Source organism: Pseudopipra pipra, chromosome 7 (assembly GCF_036250125.1).
Source record: "Pseudopipra pipra isolate bDixPip1 chromosome 7, bDixPip1.hap1, whole genome shotgun sequence".
Classification (NCBI taxonomy): domain Eukaryota; kingdom Metazoa; phylum Chordata; class Aves; order Passeriformes; family Pipridae; genus Pseudopipra; species Pseudopipra pipra.
The window spans coordinates 11,355,202-11,379,259 of record NC_087555.1 but is presented as its reverse complement, the minus strand read 5'-3'; the positions used below and the strand labels follow the sequence as shown (position 1 = coordinate 11,379,259).

Sequence of the window (24,058 nt, the reverse complement as noted above, 5' to 3'; positions counted from 1 at the left end):
GGCTATCAAAGCACGTGGTGGAGCTTTGTCCTTGTTACAGGTATTTGTGCCCTGACACATGGAGATCTGAATAATTTTTCCTTCCTCATTTAATCATTAATTTTCCTTGCCTTTTGCTTTCTCTTGTCAGGGTACAGGGGTTACAATCCCTCTACCCCCCAACCAAATCCTGGGCTCAGTATGAAATACATAAAAGGAAAATACCATGGAACCCTCTTAAACTGTTAAATGCATAAAAATCTCATGTACCACATGGCAAAATATAATGAGAACTGGAGCTGTTAAACGAATAAAGCTGTTAAAAGCATAATGCCACTTGGCACAACTACTGTGCATTTAACGGTTTTCCACTGTGTAATAAATGACATATGTGGTAAACGTGCAGTAAATATAAAAACTGCACAATTGATTTTGCAAACGTGCCCCTTATTCTTTACTCCATGCAGATATCAAAGTTCCACCCAGAATCCGGACTGGACAGCTTTTAATAAGGAGTGTTTAACACAGACCGAATGCCAGCCTCTCTGAGGTTTGGCTTAAAATTGCCTGCAAGCTTCCTGTCATTATACCCAGAGGCTTCTTGAAATAGAGAGGGACTGAACCACCCAACAATAATTTGGGTGGCTCACCAGCTTTGGTCTGTGCCAGCTTGAGTGCACTTCTCTGGCAGCATTGCACACCAGCGCCAAAACAAAAATAAGATCCGTAGTCTTTCACATGGAAAAAGAACAGGGCAGATTTTGAACACCAGATGCAAAAGGTTAAGAACAGGATCCACAAATGTTATTGTTTAAAGCAAAGTTACTGCACATAAAGGTTTTGTTTCCTCAGCAGCAGCAAATAAAGAAGTGTTTTTGGGGCTGATGTTTCTTTTGTTTCACAGCCCTGCCAAAGCAATACTGGCTCCCTGGGATGACCCAGCATTTGCCATGCTGAGATGTCATAGCACTCTGCTGGAGCATGAAAGTGGTTTATGGGGGCACTGGAAGGCAAGGAAGGGAAGCCATAGCCAAGAACCATAGTGGTGTGGGGCCTCCCCTGCCCCAAAGCCCACCTGTGTGCCTTCTCTGGGTGGCTTGGTGTCCCTGCTGCAGAATGGGGTGCTCTGTGGCCCACAGAAATGCCAAAAGCAAGGACTCATCTGCTTGTGTAGGGCAGAGCCATGGTGTCATGGTCAGCATGTCTCCTTAGGTCTAGCTTGTCTGAAAAATAGCAGTTGGTTGTTCCCAGTGTTTGCACAGTCCAGTTGTGCCAGTCATGACTACTGCTGGTGAAGATGCTGCTGATTTCAGCAGCTGAGTTACATGGTGGGAAGCACTCATTGAAAACTGCCCATGTTTGCAGAAGAGAAAGTTTGAAAGAGAGGGAAAAAAAGAGCGAGTCTGAGGCTTTGCTTGGACTCTCCGCCAAGGTTCGTTCACTTGCTATTCTCCACAGGCCTGGCTTGTGTTGCATTGGCTTCCTCTATTATTCCCTCACCCCAGACTACTGAGAGGCTTCCAGTTTGCTAACAAGGCATGTGTTATGTTGGGCGCTGCTGTCCTGTCAACAACAATCCACGGTGCTGTGAGATCTTCACAGTTTTAGCAGGCAGTGAGGCTCCAGCAGGGCTGTTTTGACATTTTATATACAGGGCTGTATGTCATGTACCCCAGAGAACATCCAGAGGCAATGGAGGCCTCATTTCATCTTCTGTCTCCATACAGGAAGAGTGGTACCCACTGAGAGCAGTTATTGCAAGTGGCATCATCTACTGGTGGAGTTAATTGACCTCTAATTTAACAAGCAACCATCTTCATTCTTAAGTCATGGTGGAGTCTCAGTCTAGCAACTAAAGAGAAGGACAGCTTCTACAAACTGAGGTTGCAAATCACAGAGCTCGCAAGTCAACATGTCGGGGCCTCATGGAGGTACCAAGGTAGTATAGGGAGAATTCTTTAAGGGAATCCACCTTCATAAAGATTTCAAGCCATTTATTTTAGACATTGACTTATTCAATCATCACATATTTACCTTAATATGCATTTTATTCCTTACAACTTGTATATAGGCATTTTTAGCCTTGTTTGTGAAGTGATGTGCGTCCCTTTGTATTTTTGAAGCCAGCAGGAGCTGAGAGCTCAGTGCCACAGGACAGCCTCCAAAGCTGTCCTGCTATTATAGTTGCCAGCTGTTAGGAGGTACTCACTGGACAGCATGCTTCTCTGGGGTTGCTGCCTGCTTGTGCCCTTTGTCCTTTTAGTGGCTAAACCTGGAACCTGTATCAGCCCATTGGGAGTGTTTCTGAGTGTGGCCAGAACAACAAGATTTGGTTTCCAGTCTACACTTTGGGCTCTCCTGGTTATATTTAATTCACAAGAAGATGGATTTTTGGTGTGCCATTTCAGAGAGGTTTGGGTGGCCTGTGTGTCTGCAGAGCTGTGCAGTGGGACAGTCAGAGACTTGGATTGCTGCACATTTGGACTGTTGGTTGTCAAAGCTGGCTTCTGCATTCGGCTCTGCAACTGCTCAATAGCACAACCATTTCCCCCATGACCATGTGCCAGCCCTTCTGCAATACTGTGCAGCGGCATCACCCCTTTGACTTCTGCTAGTGAGAGGCTACATCAGAGGCTGTGTTGTGCTCAGCAGACCTTTGTTTCTTAGTATGTGCAAAATGAGTTTAGGAATGTAGTTCTGTTCGTAATAAACAGTCACTATCAAAATAAATAGTGGGCACAGCTGGCTGGAGTGCTTGTTGACAGTCTGAGTGAGGGAAGAGCTGGTATGAACGTGGAGACCAAACTCCCCACAGTTCTACCACGGCAAGAGACTCTTCTTAATCAGGCTGGGGCAGCATGGGGAAGTGGGGTGCATGCTGCTGGGTGTCTACCCTGGGCAGGGCAAATGGAACCTTCACCAGTCTGGTGAAACAAAAACTATAGCCTTGAAACTGAAATTTTTCGCAAGGGACTGGAATTTGTTCCAGTTATACCACAGTAAAGCAAGAGAGACCCCATGGAGCAACATTTGAAAAAACATTAAGCTGGCAAAGCTCAGTCTCTGGTTTGTATCTTTGCCCTGTTTAAATGTGGGCAAACACAGAATAAACTTGAGTGAGGGTTGGAAGCTGGGAGTAGAAAAGCCCTTCATTTGAGGCCCTTCAGGTAAAGAGAAACCTAGGCCTATGGATGGAAACCGCTGTGACAGCTCCTCGCCTTTTCATGTTGAGATCCGTGCCTCATTGCCAGGATTGTCTGGGAGCCACTTCTCTGGCCCAGGAGGGTGTTAGCCCACAGTAGGGCTCCATGCCAGATGGGACTCAGCACCATAGCCATCTTCCCATGCCCTTACCTCCCACCAGTCCTACAAGAAGAAAGTGCAGGTACTGTGAGAGGAATGAGCAGCGTCACTTCGAAGAAGTGTTAACTCTAGAAAACTTTTATTTCATCCTTCCCTCTCCTTCCTTCCCAACTTAGATTCCCTTGTATTCATTCGATGTGATGGGATGCCTTCTCTCCTTTTTCTAGGTTATAATGGGTATTTTCTGTGCCCTTAAACTAATTAGCTTCTAGTGATGATGAATAGCAGCTAGAAAAAGCAGCTGGTGATGAAGATGTGTAGTGTACCTAGTGTGTGTGTACAGGGCACTTCTTACTGCTGTAGCATCTCACTGCCTTTATGATGCTGTGAATCTCTACAGCTGGGGCATATCTGTTGTGCTGATATTCTGATATTCTTGTTACATATTGAGGAAATACAGAAAGACATTTCTCTCCTTGACTGAACTTGGAATTTCTTTGAAGTACCTTTAGACTTAAGTTTCTCCTGTACAGACTTCTATATGAAGTCACAGTGTGACTCTCATCCATGACAAGCTCGAGAATTGGGCTCCTGTGAACCTCATGACGTTCAACAAAGCCAAGTGGAGGGTCTAGTATCTGAGTCAGGGCAACCCCCACTGTCAACTCAGGCTGTGGGATGAAGGGATTGAGAGCAGCCATGCCAAGAAGGACTTGGGGGTGCTGGTGGATGAAAAGCTGGACAAAAGTGATGAAAGTGTGCTCTCAGCCCAAAAGGCCAACTCTATCCTGAGCTGCATCAGAAGCAGCAGCATGGGATGCAGGTCGAGGGAGGTGATTCTGACCCTCTGCTTCACTGTGGTGAGACCCCACCTGGAGTACTGCATCCAGCTCTGGGGTCCCCAACACTTATGGACCTGATGGAGTTGGTCCAGAAGAGGCCCACAAAAATGATCAGAAGGCTGGAGCACCTTTCCTGTGAAGACAGGAAGAGAGAATTAGGGCTATTCATTCTGGAGAAGAGCAGGCTCCAGGGAGACCTCATTGCAGTTTTTCAGTACTTTAAAATAGGGCTTATAAGAAAGATGGGAATGAACTTTTTAGCAGGGCCTCTTGTGATAGGGCAAGAGGTAATGGTTTTAAACTAAAATAGGGTAGATTCAGACAAGATATAAGGAAGAAGCACTGTTGGTGAAACACTGGAACAGGCAGCCCACAGAGAGGGCAGATGCCCCATCCCTTGAAACATTAAAGGTCAAGTTGGACGGGGCTCTGAACAGCCTCATCTATTGGAGATGTCCCTGCTTATTGAAGAGGGGTTGGACAAGAGACCTTTAAAGGTGTCTTCCAATCTAAACTATTCTGTGATTTTGTGACAGCATCTGCAGCAGTGCATCTGCCTCTGCAGCTGAGTGAATAAGGGACAGTTGTGGATCTGGGGCTTTGCTCAGGAAGTCCTTGGCAGACCTGGGAGCTGATGGTGGGATGCTTGCCCTAACCACAAACCCACACTTCCTCTCTAGCGTGGGGAGAAGCTAGTTTGAACTTGGCATGCTGGAAATACCCTCAGTGCACAGCATCCTTCCCTCTGAGGCCAAGAGCTGTAAGCAAACTTGGTGTTCCCGTGAATCTAAGGTACACCAGGGCTCATGTATCTCATTCTTTTCTTTGGTATATTCGTGTTTTATAAAGCTAGTGAGAAACTGGCCCTCATGAAAGTGCTTCGCATTTTGCCTTGAATTTTTGGGGGAGGAAAGGTACCAAGTGTTTCAAAAATCCAGGCTATTGAGTGATTAACCTTGAACTGTATCAAAATGCTCCAAGTAAAGCTTCTCAGGTTCAGTCCCCCTCCCCCGGCCCTCATCAAGAATTCATTGAAGCCATGACAGAACTCTCCATTACAGTTAGTCTTTTATCCATTCCAGCTTTCTTGATTAGGTTATCTTGAATCATTAGGGGGTTTATTTATTTTAATAGACACTTATTGGATTCATGGAAAGAGAGTTTGGCGACTGAGAAACAAGAGCTGAATATTATCTGGCTCATTTTGCACTGCAGAGTCCCAAACTGAGCAGAGGGAAGAGAGGCTGAGGAAGTTTGTCCAGAGGACTCCTGCGATCCCATGTAGAAAGGGAGACTTCTCTAGGGAATGCAGCATTACTTTACTAATCTTTCAAGACTTGCGTCAATCATTGCTGCTTTTTTTCCTTTTGTCACATATGTTGACATTTTCTGCACTGATGATGTGGGTGAGGAAATGGCCTTTTACATTTATTTTTGAGATTTATTCCTGAATCACTCTTACTAAAAACTCTTCATTTGCCTACTCATGCTTTCACTGGAGACCCTAGAAAATGTCAACACAGAAAACTAACTGTATTATTACTATTATTAATAGTGCTGTTAATTTTAATGTAAATGCAGGGAAGCACAAGGTCAGTTTAGCTGCAGTGTTATCCATGCTCAAAGCAGAACGGCTGCCTGTGACTAACTCACTGTGGACACCCAACTGCCACCTCCTGCGGTGGCTTTTGGCAGAGATGCTGCTCAAAGCTCAAGCACTGGCCTGCACTCCAGCACAGCTGTGAGCCTCAACCCTTCCCATGTGCCTTCTTGTCCTTAATCAGAAATTTGGTCCTTGGCAGACTGCAGGTCAGCAGATCTGCAGGAGGCAGTTTTTGTGGCCGGTATATTTGTGCATACCTTCATTGAGTGCTGGAAAAACTGACCTTATTGTAGCCTGGTACCTCCGGCTGCCGGAGCAGCCTCCCCTGCTCCAGAGTAAGCCTGGCTAAAGTGAAAGGGTCAAGCTGCTAGAAAGGGCTCGGGGATAAGTGACAGAGAATATGGTTCAGGATTGCTACACCAGCTAGCTGTCCTCGGGGGGGTTCGAGTGCGCCAAGGCTCGTGCTTTGGTGTAGTAAGCATGCTGTTTCTTTAACAGCATAAAAGCACAATGTGAATGACTGGCTTCCTGCAGATTTTTGTTGTTGTTTGCTTAGCTATGTGGAAATGTATTTGATTAGAAGACAGAGAGAGAGGTTAAAAATAGGACATTAATATGATATTATTTGTTTTATCAAATAAAATGCTTAGAAAATGTTTATCTTGTCTCATGAGAACAACAAAAATAGAGGCCAGCACTTCTCTGCAGCTCTCTTTAATGAGCTAAATTGGGCTGCATTCTCGATGCCTCTAGAAGTTTTGGGGTGAAATGAAGGAAGTTCTGAGCAGAATTCCTTGTAACCACAAGCACTGGGTGTGCCTGAATGTAGAGCCAAAAGCATCCTTTAATTGTGCTGTTTTTTCTCCTCTTATTTTTAATGGAAGACATTCCCATTTGAGAACCTTAGAAGCTGACATTAAGGGCTGGATTCTGCCACCCATATTGACACCAGTGTGTATCAAACTCTCCTGGTAACGCTGTGACAGCCAAGGGGGCTGTTTGTGCGGTGGAGCAAGACCTGTGATGTGCAGGGGAGGCAGGATCAAAACCACGGCATATTATGGGTCTGAGGAAGGGTGTGTTATTTCTTAGATTTTCAGAATACGTTCACAGAAGTTGTATTTACTTGTAATACAGTGAGTCAGATACTGTGGATGAGTGGGAGAAAAGGTGGTGAGATAGTGTCTCCTTCACTTCTCGTTCTTCATGCCAATAAATGTAGCTATAGATGAAAATTCACTGTGAATGGCTGTAGCGCCAAGAACTTCTGTATGTTAGCATTTCTTAAATGAAATAATTCTCCTGGAAAGCTCTGTGTAACATACACAGACCCCAAAGAAATAAATAAAAGAAAATAAAAAAATTGTAACCAAAAAACCCTAAGTTGAGATTTTTAACAGTAAAAGGAGATTTTGTGTATTAATAATTCATGAGTTCTCATTGAACATGCACGAAGAAACGGTGCTATTCAATAGAGAATACTGTCATCTGTCACTGTTTTATTTGACATTTACACTTTTTTTTTTTTTTTTTGCCTGGTACTGCAAAACTTTCTTGGATGGCGTGCTAAGATTATTTAAATAAATAATTAAAAAAAGCCCATGCAGACTTTTCATCTGTGCATGGGGAAGGCGGTTACTTGCAATCATAAGGAACGTGCGAGTAAGCTGCGGCGCTGTGTTTTCTCACGTATTAGTCAAAGCTATTGCCTAATAAACAGCCCCATAGATGGATAGATAGGGTCTTGAATGAGTGCCCGAATAAAGAAAGGGAAGGGTAGAAAAAGAGCAATGAAAGGCCAGATTTGATGCAGATAAGTGTACGCGTGCACGCAGCGGGTACGCGTGTGTATGTGCGGGGGCGAGCGAATAATGGCTGTTGTGAAGAAAGCTGCCACAAATACATCGCCGCCGCTGGTGCAAAAATAAATATTTATAAATGGGTGTTGGGGGAGATCCAGTCCCACACAACGTGAGAGAAGACAGGGCATTTAGCACAATGACAATTCAGTTAGGTGCACCTTGCAATTTCTTGCTAATATTAGGCTCATGGAAATCTTTCTGCTCTGTAGGTTAGTTATTATTTATAAAAATCACAGAACCAGCTGATACATTCATAAGCTAATTATTGTAGCAGCTGGGTACACATGGTGCAATATGTCTGAGGCTGTGAAGTATCACAGATTTCTTGGGGCCTGCTGTGGTGGGGGTGTGCTGTTGAAGGCTAGATCCCTTAATCTGATCAGCCAAGCAAATACTTTGTGGGGAAACTGGATTAATATCTCTCTAAATACCACGGATGTGCTTCACCTTCAGAACCAGGCTCCTTTAAACGTGCCATTAGCTTATCTCCTCTGGGGAATGGAGAAGTTCTCAGGTGTCCTCAGGATGACGGGGTCTTTGCCTGGTGCCTCCCTTTGCCAGAAATTAATTTGGTTTGCTCATGTCTGCACACATGGTCACACTGCGGTCTAATCTTTTCCCTAATAGCTCCAAGGTCAGGACCTCAAATGTTGCCAGGCAAATTGAGCGCTATCCTTCTTAAAGACTAATGGCAGAGAGTGCCTAGTCCATAATGAGGCCTGTAGTGTTGCTCTAAGTGATTGTAATGAGTGCTGATTATAACGGGACAGATAAATCAAAGTGCAGCAGTTGCCATCGGGCTACCCGGTCCAGCCTCGGGAAGGGGAGGTGGCCCTGCTGAGCCGTCCCTGGGCTCTGCCAGAGCCAGGCACTGTGCAGTGCCTTGCAGCCCTCGGGGAGCCCCAGGAGCTGTCCTTCCCCAGGGCCTGCCTGGCATGGGCTCCTGCTCCACCAGGTGCAGGGTTTTGTGTGTATTTTCTGTTACACAGTGAGTCTTCATGCTGCAGCATCCCCCAGGAGATGTTAAACATACCTGCTTGAGACATTTGAAAGAATTCAGTTGGAGACTTATTCAGCTCACTGAAAACAGGGAGAAACGGGAGCTTATTTTTTCCACAGATGGTTTATTTTCCATTTCAACAATTATTTCCTTTGTATGGAGGAACCCCTGAGAAACCACCGTGGAGTGGCGAGATTTTGTTCCCGTCTTTTCTCTAAAAGAGAGAAAGTTTTTGATGGATTTTTGAGCAGTGGAAGGGGACAGAGAAGAACTGAGGGTAGGGGTTATGGTCATACCACATTAAAATGCAGACTTCACCTGGCCAAAAGATTGCCCAAATACCAATCAAAACACTTTGAAAATATAATACAGGTTTTCTTTCCCTAAGTAAATGACTAGATATCTTGTTTTCATCCTTGGCCCCCCCCAGCCCTCCTAGTTTATTGCAAGAAAAGATCAGGTCTGCACAAATGTGGCCTCTCACTTGTAAAAACAAGGCAGTGTTGTGTTACAGATTAGTTTATAAATCCCTGGTGGCTTCACAGTTCAGTGCCTACAGCTGCTGCAGATGGGCCTGGGTTTTTGTCTCTTCGCTGTGCTGCAGCCGGCAGTTGAAGGAGAAAATGGAATGATCAGGTTATTAACATGTAGGCCGTGAGGAAGAGGCTGCACAATGAGAACAGCTGGTGTTGCTGTCTTGGCTGATGCAGCGGAGATAATCAAATCTTGCCTTTTTTGGGGGGGTGAAGGCAGAAGACACAGTGGAGAGTAAGACAAACAAGGGCTTATGATATTATACACGGGGTTTAGAGTGCACGGTAGAAGTTTTCAATGGCTTACAAGTTGTTACACAAAAAAGCAATACCAAAAAGCCCCCCCATGGGCTGGTAATGAACCTGGCTGTTCAGCTTGCTCCGGTCGCTGTTCAGAAAAACACAGTTTTGGCTACTTCCTGTACCAAACATTTTTAACATTGATCAAGCTATCTTGTAGGTACTGTAAGGTGCCTGTCAAAATGGTGTCAATATGCTGAGCTGTAGCTCAAAAATGATGGGTTATAAAGCTACTAGGTAAAATATTTTGACAGGAGTCAGTAAGGCGCGTTGACAGCATCCTCAGCATTATCTTCTCATCTTCTGTCGTTTGCATCACATCTCCTGCACAGGCACAGGAGGGGAGTCACTGTCTCCAGCCCCAAGTGGGCTGGCTGCTGGCAGGCAGGACAGGCTGGCTGTGCCCCCACTCTGGGCAGGTGCAGCAGCAGCCACCAGCCCTGGGTAAGCTTCTGGGGACACCGGGTCATCGCTGCTCTCACCTGAACAGCTCTTGCCATTGGGCTGTCTCCTTGCTTTTAGCATTCAGGGTGTTTTCTTCTTCCTGGAGCACTGGCGCTTTCCCCTCAGGGGTCTGAGCAGTCAGTCCCTGTGAAGAGGTCCTACAGCTCCTTACACACAGCAGGAATGTTTTAAGGGCATTTCAAACTAACCTTAAAACAATTGAGCAGGATTAAAATCTACTATTATGATGATCTGTAGTTGGGTTTAGAATTACCTCTGCCTAGTATCTTCATTTCTCTAGTAACTTCTGCAGGACTCTGTTTGCTGCTTTTGTGCTAAATACCAGAGGATTCCCTTTCTGTGAGGCTATGTCTTCTCTAAGATTTGATTATTTAAAGCTTTCAAATTTCAGTGGGGCTCAGAGCTGGGGTAGGCAATGCAACAGAGTGACAGCAAATCAGAAGTCTTTACTTGATAGTATCTTCTACTAAACATTTTCTGTAGTGGTTGAATTTCTGGTTCTGCAGCTGCAGGTTGCATTGAGGGCTGTTAGCAAGTCTCAGGAGATATATCTCCTTTTCTCTTGCTTAAATGAAGGAATAAAGGGGCTCTGAAACCAAATGTTTCAACTCTGGTTTCTATAGGAAAAATATTTATATCCTAGCATTTTAAACATGGTGTGAATACAATGGGCACAAGATGCTGTGCTGCCTGGCTCCTGCTAAGCACTGCTACTTGTTTCAGTTTCTCCAACCTGCAGGAAATAGAATATGTCAAGGATTTGTCAAGACCAAAGGGCAGCTGAGGACTGGGGGGGGGGAATTCTGTGTGTGAGATGAGACCAGTAAAACTTGCACCACAGAGTGGTAGAATGTAGCTGACCTTCCACTCACACCTGGTTCCTTGGTGTTCAGTGAATTGACTGCGCTGACCCTACCATTGCAGGGCTGGCTGTGCGAGCTGCTTCGCTGGAAAGAAAACCCAAGTCCGGAAAACCGCACCCTTTGGGAGAACCTCTGCACCATTCGTCGCTTCCTGAACCTCCCCCAACACGAGAGGGATGTGATCTATGAGGAAGAATCCAGACATCACCACAGCGAGCGTATGCAGCATGTTGTCCAGCTCACTCCTGAGCCCGTGCAGGTCAGAGCAACAACTGCCTCCTCAGGGTGTCTGTGCGGGAGGTAACACAGGGGGTTTGAAGAGTGTAACATGGAGAAGTGCTTTTTTTGTATTGACTGGAACTTAAAAGTACTTCCAAAATGACCATGGTGAGCATTTTGTGGGAAATGGGCCTTCATTTCACAGCCTCCTTAGGATCGTTGTGCTCCTCTATACAATATTTGTGACTAGTATGAATTTTTGGTTTGTACACCCTTGTCCTATCTTTGTCTCGGGTGTTAATAGAATGAGAAATAAATAGATACAAATATGCGTAGAGAAAATAAAATGAAAATACTGCAAGACTTCTCATCTTTGCAGTTCCAGCTTCAGTCAGAAGAGAAAATCAGTCTTATGTGTATTCCTAATAACTAGTAACACATGCTACAAAACCAAACATCTGCAGATGGTCAAGGGAGGCTCAGGAGATGTTTTTTTTCAGTCTAAAAAGCTGAGGTGACACCTCCCACATCAGACCTTCCACTTTGAATTGCCACTGATGCTTGGTTCCATTCACCTGATCCCATTGTGTGACCACTCTGAGTATCATCTGTACTGCTCTTCTCTGATCATCTCAGTTCCTCCTCCCACCTTCACTCTCCTCAATGTTGTTTGATGGTGGATTGCACTGCTTCACTACTCTTGCTGTGAACCTTGGCATTGAGCCTCTATTCTTTGTTGTTGCTCATGTGCTGCTGCTGCTATCACTGCTGCCAGCCATCTAGTTACCTCTTTTTCAAAGCGAGAGGTTTTTCTGTCCTGTTGTCCTGCCCCACCTGAAACATGTAGGTCTCACTCAGATTAATTATTGCCTAGTTAGTGCTTTGTCTCTTCTGCTAACAACTTCCTCCTTGCTTTCATTTTGGTCTTTGCCTGGAAGAAAAAAATAAGTGTCCTGGGGTTTGGATTCTCAGAGCTATAAAGTAGGGGAAGCGTTCTAAATAATTAACATTGCAAAATGTTTGTGGGATCTTGGAGGTAAGGAGCTACAAAAGGGTAAAGAGCCAAACTAAGGTGGGAAGACAACTAGACCTGCATAGATTTGAACATATTAGCCCAGTTCTGATGCTCACAGCAAGTGGGAATATCCTCTAAGGGAAGTTAGAAGAAAAAGTTTCCCTGGGCTCTCGTGGGTGACCTTGATGATTAGCCTACTTTCTAAAACCTTCTGCACATCACTTTTCTGCATCGAGCAGGTCAGCTCTTGTGAGTGACATGTTACACTGTGTTGGAATGCTGTGCATTTGTATTTGTCAGCAAGTTACAAAGCCATGGATTAATTTTTTATTACAGTCAAAATATGAAAAATGAAGAAAAATAAATGGAACCAGCTGGCAACTACGTACAACAAAACTCTGGAGACCCTGGTAGGCAGTTGATACAGTAGGCTTGTGTTTTGGGGGTGCTGCATTTTAAAGTTATGCTTGCCCATCCAAAAACCCCCGTAGGTTTCTGAGTGACACACTAGCAGTGCCAGGCACAGGAGGCTTGCTGCCCACCTGCTCCCTACTCAAAAGATACTCAGCATCAAGCAATTTTTTTGTGTAGTTTTCGGTCTCTGGGACTTGAATTGTTTCAAGCAGCAAGGTTTGTTTTTTTGGCTTTGCTGCAAGGGTCACTATTAGGTAATTAGCCATGAAGAATCAATGACAGCGGCCAGAGATGTAAAGCTGAGGTCCTCGCACTTGCAGTCACTGGAGATTTTGTGACACTTTACATAAGGGTAGGGGTCTTGGGCCCCGCTCCTGGCCGAAGTCCAGGCCGAGTAATTACATTCTGCCTATCTGAAATTCCCCCTGTAGAGTCAAGTGGGAAAGCAACCCTCATTTCCTTCTCAAAGCAGTGGCGGGTGCAGAATGTCTGCCTCAGTTCCTGGCTACACTCTAGCAGCAGGTGGAAACATCCAAGAGCTGCAGTCACCGACCTACTTTGCTTTGCAGGCTTTGCTAGTGAAAAGTGTGCTGTAAGTTGAGCCCTTACCTGCAACCTTGATGTCAAAACAACAGTCCTTTGAAGAAGAGACAACACCAGCACTGTGAATAACAGCAGGTGCAGTACTGTAGCACCGAAGCAGGCAGGATGCTCTTACCTCTGCTCTCTCTCTGTCCACCCCATCTTTCTCTTTGCTCTGATGGATTTGACGTGCATACAGTAACTTCTGTCTGGTGCTTGAGCCTCCTGCTCCTGCAGCTGTGAGACTGGGAAAGCCTGAAAACGAGCTGCCCCACACTGCTGCCAGAGCTCCCTGCCACTGTGAGCCCTCTCTGGGCTCAGACATTCTGGGCGTGTCCCTCTGTCAGACTTGGAAGATGATCCTGGCTATCATCACAAGAGACATGACTAGGCAAAAGATAATGGATAAATTTCAGTCTTTTCCTTGGTATGGCTTCTTGGAAATAGTGAATATTTCATTGTGATGGGTTTTGTGCAGTTCACTTGCTGATTACAGGGTTAAGGACAGTTCAGTGAGGGAATCACCCCAAGGCCCGGTATGGTTTCTGTCCTCTAAAGGCGGGGTGTGCACAGTGGGGCAGTTGTTATAGTGCTCTAGAAAATCAGCTGCATGCAAGTTGGCTCTTGATGTTTAAGGGATAGTTGTGTTTTGTGTGAGAGGTTCTTGCCCTCTGTTTGGTATTACTAGCCTACACCTCACTGTTTAGCTTTAAGTTCAGGGTTTTAAAAAAGAAACATTTTTATTTTTTCTCTCTTCCATTAGATTTTTCCCATCAGCCATATATTAAACCATTTAATCAATTATTTTCCTGTTTCTAAAATGCAAAACGTCTACAATGGAAGCTTAGTGCACAAGAAATTCCTGCCTGCACACTTGATTTATTTGTTATTGTGCTGAGGAGTCATAAAATGTGAGCCCTGTGGAGCTCTGTGACATGGCTGTGTTCTCTGGCAGCACTGGGTGGGACCATATGGATGTGTCAGAGTGTGGATTTTCCTTCACATGCTGGTTGCAGAGCATTCATGCTACACCTACATGTTGCTGTGCATGCAGGCTGAGCTCACCACAGTCTCTCACTTGGTCTTCAAGGAAATTCAGGTGTGCTGAGTGGCTCTCCCTCCATTTCAATGTGGTGTAACTGCAAAGTGCTGCGGTAGGACCAAGGAGAAGACCTGTGAGGTTGTGCTAGCTGGGCTACCACAAGGACACCACCTCGCATTTATGGAGTGCCTGAGCCACAATTTCCTGGAGAGTGGGAGGCCACGCTGGAAAGCATTACTGTATTTTTGCCCTGTTCTTATCCTCTTCCCTCACCACCAGGTGTGGGATCCTGGCTGGGCCTTTGATCTGGCTTGGCCTGGCTTATAACTGTGTGCAAAGTACTCTCTTTGCAGCAAGCAGTCTTCATGCTTCTGTGTTTAGCTCCCTGCTCTGCGGAGGTGAGGGTACCCTGTCTTACTTTCTATCCCTTGCTAAATCCCACCGATCCTGGGCTGTTTGCTGGCATTGGACCTTTCTGGGGTGTTAATGCTGACAAGTGCCTACAGCTGCTTCCCGTTGCCAACCAGGGATTCCGTGTTTGTTACAGACATGCTGGGACACAGTAAATCTAATTTCTCTCCTTCTCCCACTATTTGTCTGCTGTGTCCAAGGTGACCACTCCAGAGAGTAACCATCTTGCCTGGCACTTTAATGTAGTGCTAATTCATTGTTAATTGCTGGGGCAGAGAAACCTGACTCCGTTGGGAAGAGTATGAATCAGACAGTTGTCTCTGGAGTGTCGGGGTGTATAAGCCAGTTCTTTGGAGTAATGAGCCACCACTGCAGCAAAGTATCTACTTTTCAGAGAACAGGGAAACCTCACCTTTCATTTCCTGCATGAGTTGACAGATAGGTCTGCTGAAGCTGGTAGCTACATATTGTTTTAAGATCAATCAAATGTTGCTTTCTGATACACTGTTACTTTTGTCACTTTTTTAAAATAACATCCCTCCACCCACCCTTTTTTTTTGTCAGAAGCTTTGATTTAGACAAATCTGGCAATTTATAATAGTTCAGATCATAAATCATGGGGGAACATTAGTAAATAAAAGAAGGCACAGTAGAAAGCTCTAGGAAAGCTCTTTTGTATTGGAGTTCACTGCAAACATTGTGGTCTCTCTTTAAATATGCAGAAAATAACATACCACAGAAGTAAATTAAATACTAATTTTGTCATTTTGTGAGAGATGGAAGGAAACAAGTATTTTAGAAATGACAATGAAATACAAAAGAACAGAACATGGAGCCCTCATAAAAATGGGTCAAGGCAAGTGGCGATGGCAGTCCAATGAAACTAATTTCATATTCTCTTTCTAGAAGTAATAAAAGGGGAATGAACACCACAGTAGTGCTTTCTAATGAAATATCGGATTCTAAACAATGTCTTGGAGTTCATGGGTCACACAATGCATAGCATGCAGATGGAAAAAACAGTGAGACTTAAATTTTCTTTTCTTAAAAAATAATATTAATTAATAATATTTAGGAAATCATAGATGATGAGTGAAGCAAAACTGTGTTATTCCACAGGGGTACACAATGTGCTTAATGATCTATAGGATGATGTGCAGAGTGAGGTTTTGCCATGTTTGTGTGAGTTACAGCTGAGGATTTTGCATACTGGAAATTAGGACTGAGTTGTCTGTGAGACTGGGCAAAAATTACTTTCCCAAACTATGCTAGCTCTCTGACGGTGGTGCTTACTGTTTTATTGAGGCAATTTTTTGTGGGGATGGTGTGCCCTGTGATTCATTCTTAATGGCTACACCCTGATAGTTTTGCTTTTTGATCATTTCTCTGCACCCAACAGACAGGTTGTAGATGGATATCCACTTCTTTTTGACTTTCTGAGCTCCTTAATCCGTGGCTGAGTGTGGTGTCCACTCAAACAGGGATGGTCAAGACTGGTGAGACAATTTGTACTCAGCAAACCCAGATGGACTTTAAGAGAGATTTGTATTGCAGATTTATTCATTCCACTCAAAATCTCAGTGCTTTGGTTTGAGAGGGCTGCAGCTGGAGTATTTTTTTTTCTTTGATTTAGAACTACAGAGGGAAATGCATGTCAGAACGAGGTCTGTGAATTTTGTAAGTGGAGAATATCTGTCTTCCTAGTTGCTATGTTATCTGGAGTTTCATCCTCTCTTATTAAAATTAGATAATAACAGTCAAGTTCGGTATCTCCTTTCAGTCTAAACTTAAAAAACCACTGAAAAAAATCTCAAACTATGAAACTGCTATTTCTGTGCAGCATGAAAGCTTAAGGCAATATGTATTACAAATGCCACTTACTCTGCATTTATCTCTATTGTGTGTGTGACTGCTTTTGGGTGACGGTAAGGGACTCTCTTCAAAGCAAGCAGTACAGGCAAAATCCTCAGAAAGCTTCTGCTTCTGAGCTGCTTTCTCATGTTGCTCCAGTACCTGTGCCCTGTAGTCAGAGAAGCTGCATTTTGAAACACAAGCTGTGTCTGTGTGCTCTGGTTTTCCATCCTTTTGGTGCACCATTTTTCTGATGCATCACAGTAGCTCAGGAGCCTTGCACAAGTTTGACAAAGGAAATAGAAGCACATCTCAGACAATGAACCCCTTACATTTGACTCTGAGGTGTCCAATAGATCTTCTGCTGATTGATAGCTACCACAATTGCAGTGGAAAGCCACTGAGGTGTGACTGCTATAGCCAAACCTGTGGCTGTGCCATCTCAGCTGTTTCTGTTTAGTGTGGATATCTAATGTGGCTGAAAAGTGCTGCTGATTTTTTTTAACATTAGGCCTGCTATTCCCCTTGAATGATAGTGGGGAGTGTACTTGCAATTAAAACCAAATTGCTTCTGTTCTGAAATTAGTTTAGGTTTAGTATTGTTCCATTTAACCCTAGAAATGGGAGATCAAGTAAACTGCATAGTTTTGGGTTTTTCTGTGGTGGCAAGTTTAGTCTTTTCAGAGTAGAATACCCTTTCTGTATTTGTTCAGACTCCTGAAACTGTGAGGCCACCTCAGTGCCACCTGCTCCTGGACAGATTTCCTTTGATCCAGGATCAAGTGAGGACAGGGCAGGGATGAGGTGGGACTGAAGTGAGGGAGCCCTGCGAGTATGGCTGATGTTTTTCTTCTGCAGCTTCTTACAACAAAGATGTCTCTGAGGCTACATCTTGCGTGAGGCTGCCCCAGAGCAGCTCTGTTTGGGCTGCTGTGGCTCTCATGGTAGGATGCTCCAGGCAGAAACTTCCCTTAAAATCTGAATGTGTAGATTTAGCCCCGTGGAGACTTGGCAATAAGCAGCAGGGTGGTGGTTTGTGTTGGTGTTGCTCTGACAAGTTGTCATTTTAGCAAATGACATCACTGTAGCTCTGGCCCCTGTTGTCTCACCCTTTTGCCTTTCACACACAATTTGACCAGATTTAGCCCACATTTCTTACAGCCCTGGCCCTGTTGTAAATGCTAAGCTGCCAGTGTTGTAAGAAGTCATAGTAGGTTGAGGATGAGCAAACATCTAGAGCAAGATCACTAAATAAAGCTCTTTAAATTCACATAACCTTTGAAGCTTGCCAGCAGCAGGCAAACCTTGAAGACTGAAACACCACTAGATGAGTTCCATTTATGTTTGAGAATTTTTGCAGTTAAAAATATTGCTCTTTTTAATTTCATTTTAATGCTCCCTAAATACTCTGTGTCCCTCACACTTGTTCATAAATTATAATATCAGGCTTTAGAGATGTGTAAATGTTTATAGGCTATTGGTTGTATGCAGCATTTTATTCTCAGGCTCCTTACAGAAATCTTAGGATAAAGTCAGAGTCCTGGATCATTGCAGCTGGCCTTTCTCTGCAGATAGACAATTGTAAAAATTACATGGGGAGGAAAACCATTGTGTATTGTGCTACCAGAGCACATTGCACTGTTTTTCCCCTAAAGATCTATGAGACCAAGTGTGCTGTTCTTCCTCCCATGTTGCACAGTGTCCCCCAAGGAAATGGTGCAGCTTCTGGGCAGTGCTGGGAGTTAGGCTATGACAAAGCAGGATGTAGATGGTCAGTCTCCTTGCCCAGAGCCAGTCTTTGGAGAGTCTTTGGTGTGCAGTTTCCTTTTTTGCTCTTTTTTTATTTTTTCTTTTCTTTTCCTTTTTTTTCTATTTTTTCTTTCCCCCCCCCCCCGAATAGCTGGAAATACTCAGAGACTGTAACATGTGTGGGGATATGGGGTTTTTTTCAGGATTAGTATGTTGTTCCATGTTTGTATGGACTTCTACAGGCACTGCAGATTGAAAGGGGAAGTGTTTTTGTGTGTATGCACTATTCTCACGCATCAAGTATCCAGAAGTACAGTAGCACATATTTTTTCTCACAGTCATCTATGCTTACAGTGTTTCAAAGAATATTCCAAAATATCTTGGCACAGACAAAGCGAAGCTGTTTGCAAGATCCCTAGCTGTGGAACAACAAAGGCTACATTCTCAACACACATCACACATGACTTTTATTAAAGTCTTAAACAAAAATCAGATAATGTATTTAGAGAATTGAACTTCGCCATTTACAATGCTACTCACATTGTGAAAGGAAGTAGGTATCCCCTTGTGCCTCTTTTCCAATGTTTTTTTTCCCCATTTCTACTCATTTCTTCATGTTTCAAATTAGAAGGTGAAAATCTTCAGTACAAACAAAAACATTTTAAACCCAATAATTTGGGACTAACTCCCATTGTGGTGCCTAACTTAAAAAAGACTTGGTGTTCAGAAACCAAGGAATACAAGCATACCTAAGGTGCCCCTGGTGGAACATTCAGAACTTTGAAACATCTAAAATCATTATTAACCACTTAGCGTTGCATATGGCAAAAAGGATGTGGTAAATCACAGAACGCATCCTGGATATTACAGACCCAGCCATCTCATTAACTTTGTGTCAAAAAACATTCCTTGGTTTCCAGTTGGGGCTAAATTTAGTTTTATGCTATTTGTGCCATCATAGTACAAGACAATGTTGACACCCTTGAATTTTCTAGTTGCTTTTTCTCAAATTTATGGTTTGGACCTCTACATTATGCACTTATTAGGCCATGCTCATTTAATGTGCCACACTTGAATCCAAGGCACGTGAGCAGGGAGAGTTGTGAAGAGCCTCCTTCATTCCTGGCACAAGTCCTATCATATGGGTATTGAAGAAGGTAAGCACATTCTGCAAAAAGGCTTAATGCAGACCTAAAATTGTTCTGGGCTTTTAAGAGAGTTCTGTGGCTAAGTCTCATGGTTAGATCTGGAAAACCTGTGTGTCCTCAATCTTGCTTGCAGAAGGCTTGGCAACCAAGATTTCTTTTTGTGAGATTTTCGTGGTTTTTAGAGTTGAAACATGCAGAGTATCACAGAAGTCTCTTATATCCTCAAGGAGTAAGAGCTGCCTCCTCTTTCCATGCTCTGTTGAGGGAAACTGGGTAGCAACTGTGAATCCATCCAGTTGTAGCAGAAAGAAAGAGACACACTAAAATTCCAGGACTCAACAAGCCCCATAAAAAGATCTGTCTGGACAGCGCTTCACTAGTTAAGTGCTAAGTTATTATTATTATTTATTATTTATTTCCTCTTCTATTTTTCCTCTTACCGAACAAGCAGGAAATATCTTTGTTCTTTCATTTTAGAAGTGAAATAAATGTATTCCCTGCAGCATTTGAAATTTTAATAATCCATAATAAATAAAATCATATCTAATAACATAACTGCTTTCAATTGGCAACGCGATCTCCTAGATGCATTGCAATGGCAGAAACATAAATAGTTGCAGCCTCTGAAAGCCTACTTCCTATTTGCTAAATATACTTGGCTTGCTTTAAATTCCTTTGTGTGCAGTCATTAATACAATCCTCTTTGACAGCATTTAATTAAAGTGCTTTTCTCTATTAAATTCATTAAAACTTTTTTTTTATATACAACTGTTTCCCAGACACTGAATGTTAAGGACCTGTAGGCCTCTCTTTAAATAACTTCTCTCTCCTTGTTGTAAATTGTTAATTAAATTTAACTTAGACTGTTTAAAGATGGCTTGGAAAAGAAAGCCAGATTTCAGGATATGGTCTCAATCATGGCTGATTTTTTTTTAACACAATTTTTTCCATGTAGTTATAGGCTGCGTGTTATATTGTTTAAGAATGTTGCTGTACTTGCAGCTGGAAGCAAGCAAAGAAATACCCTAAAAAGCTCATTTCCATCTCACTTCAAAAATTTCCATCTTTTTAGTGCAGTTTCTTAGCCTAAGAGTATTTGCATGGGGGGAGTAAGGAGGGAGGAGCTGTTTAGTATTAATAGATTATTGACAGCTTAATGTCTTGGCACCTAGACAGCCCATAAGGTATAATAAACAGGAAGCTGTCTGATGTGAGCGCAGTCAATAGCGTATTCAATCAGAACCTTTCAGTTAATTGCTGGTTGACCTCAGACATTTCCTTTAAGTGAAACTGTCCTTCGCTCAGATCTCATCTGGGTTTCAGGGTTTAATTTGAGAATGCCCTTTCCATATGGCAGCTTGTGCATACGTTCCTGGTGGATTTTTGCTTTGCTCCCATGCACAGCATTGCAGAAGCCAGTGTCTGCCCAGAGCTTTGCAAATCTTGTAGCCGTACGCTGGGCTGCCAGTGGGGCTGGGAATATGCCACAGAGCTGGGCTGCTGGCGGGCACCAGCACCACGGATAAAGCAGGCAGGGTTGTAAACTGACATCAGGGGAGATTTTCCAAGCAGATGGGCTGTTGCCTAGGGTGTTTTGGATGGAGTTAGGCATGGCTTTGGTGCCTGGAGAAGGCACCGTGGCATTAAGGAGACCTGACCCAGCCTTTGCAGATGTGATGTGCCGCAGCCACACGTGGCTGCCCTGGCAGAAGGGTCGGCACCGCTGCCTCCATCCCACCCATAGGCACAGATTCCCCTACTCCTCTGCACAAGGGCAGACCAGGGCTCATTTCTATTTAGTTTCCCTAATTCCTGTACTTAGCCATTCTAATTTTTTTGGACTGAATATCTTGATGAGGTCTAGATAAGCTAAAAAGGCAAGCAGGCAGGAAACCACATGGGCAGTCCCTAACCCTGACTAACTGAAAGCCATCTGCTTATCTGGGGAGGGAACCTCCATGGAAATCTCTTCTAACAAGTGTGCTGCATTTGGGTTTCTCTTCCTTTCCCTCCAGCTGTTGACTTTGAGCATGTGTGTTTTCCATAGGTGAGATCAGGGAGGGTGAGCTATTGCAGCTCTCATTTGCAGCACCAACTCTGGATTTCCCAACGGCAAACCCAGTAAGTGAGTAACTGCTCTGTGAAGGAAATGCTTCTGTACCAGGGCGAGTTTAATTTACATTTCATGCAGTCAGGAGACATTTTTTTGTCTCTAGATCTTGCAGTGATTATGTCTTTTAGCCACTTATCATGCATTCAGACTGTGGTTTGCTGAAAGGAGTATTATTACTTTTAATCTCTAATTTTTCCCTGGTTTTGATTCATTTCTGTGGTTCTCTTTGTCCCTTTGCATCACACAAACTGCTTATGCCTTTTTAATGGCCTGATTAGCACCAGGGAAGCACTGCTGACTTGGAGTAATGTTATTCCTGATGTTTCCTTGTTCAAATGAGATCAGGAGTAAGAATGCTGCATTACTCTGTTTGGGATCCATTAAAGTCCAACCCAGAGCCCTGGCTCAATCAGGTTGTAAATTTTTTGGCTTCATGCATGCTGGAAAGATGAGGGGGAATAGCTTTAAGATGATGCCCCCTTTCTGTGAAGATTTGAGGGTAAGAGAGGCTTGGAGTAGTTCTTTCTGGAGGGAATAGAACAAAACCAGGCGAGACAGAACAGAACCAAGGAAGAAATCCCAAGGTATGTATGTAAGCCTGGGGCCATCAGCGGCAACACATATGCTTCACTCCCAGATGTCTCTGGCCAGAATATATTCGAAAGTACTTTCTGGTTTTATCAGACTTACTGGCCAAGCTGCTAATCAGTATTACATTGACCAAAGGACTCCCACATGCAATAAAAATCATAAGCTTTATTGGATTTTGAGATAGAAAAGATTCACGTCTATCTTGTTTTATAAACCACATTACATTTCATGCTTTCAGAGCTTCCATCAGTACAACCCTTTGTAAATACAACGGTGAAGGAGGTAGGTGGGTAGAGAGATGGCTATGAGTTGCTGCTCCTTGGGTGGTACAGCCTAGAGCTATAGAAATGCTGGAGCTGAGTTTAAGGGGTTGCTGACATTTCTGAAATACTGAAAGAAAAAATATGTTGGTCCTTTCTAAATTATTATTCGCAGCTCAAATTAAAAAAAAAATAAAGGTTTGTGGCAGTTTAGAGCAACAAGCAACATAATGCTTTGAAGGAAAACAGGAAGAATTTGAAGAGCAAAAGTTGCTCTGAATAAAAGCAACCAGAATATGCTGTTTCATGAAAAATGCCTAAACAACTGCTTGAACTTTGTCAGAATATTCACCACCACTCCCCTGCCACCCCAGGCAAACATCTTGGCAAAGTAGATAGACTTCACTTAAGCAATACTTTGATGTCACTCAGTTGACGTTTTTGACTGAAAAATGCCACACAATCCTAATCTTACGGAAGCAAAGAATGGTGTTTTGCATTTCTAGCAAAACCCTGAGGCTTCTTGCACACAGACATACAGTAGTTGCAGGCTAGTGTTAAGAGTGAGCTTTTCTCCAGCAATTATGTGTGTGTAGCCAGCCATGGGCTGAGCAGTCCACAGAGCTCCCCACAGCAGCCAGCAGCAAAGCCAGGGATGGATCCCAGGGCCATAACAGTGTCATCTTCTGCTTTGTCCTAATGCTGCCTCACTAGCCGTATATTAAACCATTTTATTAAAAATGAACAAAAACCTCTGAGTATAAACTGCACATGCTGTTTACTTTCCATAAAGCCATTTTCTTCCAGTATCCAGAATCTGTAAAATAGATACAGATCAGAGTAGTGAGACATGGAGCTCAACAGCGTGAAAGTGAGATGCCGGTCTAGCTTCGTCCTCTCTCTTCTGGACATGGCCACCTTTTCTAGAGCTTAATCAGGAAGATGAAGGATTTCAGATCTAATTCTCTACGGCATCTTGTCTTCAGTGACCTAATCTGTGCAGGAGACTGTACTTTGGTCATTTGATTTTTATTTACCCAGCTTCTAGCTAAGGGTATAATAAAGCACATTATGCCAGTTGCATGTGTGGTAATGCTGGATATTTTGCTTTTACCATGGTAGTTGATTATAATGCACTTTTTAAGACTTGCTTTCTAAAAAAGGGAATATTTATACTTTTATGTGTTTGATTCACACAGTATAGTTTGCACAAGTCCTGTTATTAAGTGCATTGGTGGTTACATCTTGAAAGCCATAAAACATGCTGAGTAGTGTTTTATCAGCACAAATCTGCTATTTTCACTAACCATAACAGTCAGGTTCTCCTGACTTCTAACTGCTTCCATTGTAAAAATTAGCAGTACAGTTGGGTATTCCTGAAACCCCAAATAGCCAACTGTAAGGACCTAAAACAGTTTGATGGGACAAATAATTACCCCCCACCAGAATCCAGTGTCTAATCCAAACATATTCTTCCTGAAATAATGCAGTGCCTACTCCTGGTCTGAGTAACGGGAAAACAACATGATTATAGTGGCGCCATTTGTGCCACCATAGTTAGGGGTTTAGAGCTTGACCTCTAGGTTGGGGCTTGTCAGGGAAGATCTTGCTCACACTGCCCACAAATACTCTTCTGATTTTCAAAAGAAACAGAGAACATGTGTAGTGTTAATTAAACAAAAAAGTGTAGAGGATACCAGAAGTATTTTGTCTGCAGAAAAGCAAATAAAAAAAGCCTTTTGTTGCTTCCTTAGTTCTTGTGGCATTCTGCCAGCTCCTCATTAGGAATAACAGAGTTGGGATGGGGAAACTCAGAATCGACCTGAAATCTTCGACAAACCCTCCATCCAGCCTCAACCAAGGTCAGGCTCTATTTGGAAACTGCTAAGCAGAGCCTGCATGCCATAGCACCC

The 24,058-nt window shown here is 43.5% G+C and overlaps 1 protein-coding gene across 6 annotated transcripts in view; it reads left to right on the top strand.

Annotated features, from left to right (window-relative positions):
- Window positions 1–24,058, top strand: part of SATB2 (SATB homeobox 2) — a 133,944-nt gene that overhangs the window by 98,187 nt on the left and 11,699 nt on the right. For all 6 annotated transcript variants that reach the window (XM_064661988.1, XM_064661990.1, XM_064661986.1 and 3 more), the window contains one exon: window positions 10,812–11,009. In XM_064661988.1, the coding sequence (XP_064518058.1) occupies window positions 10,812–11,009 (198 nt within the window). The remainder of the gene's footprint in view (window positions 1–10,811; window positions 11,010–24,058) is intronic.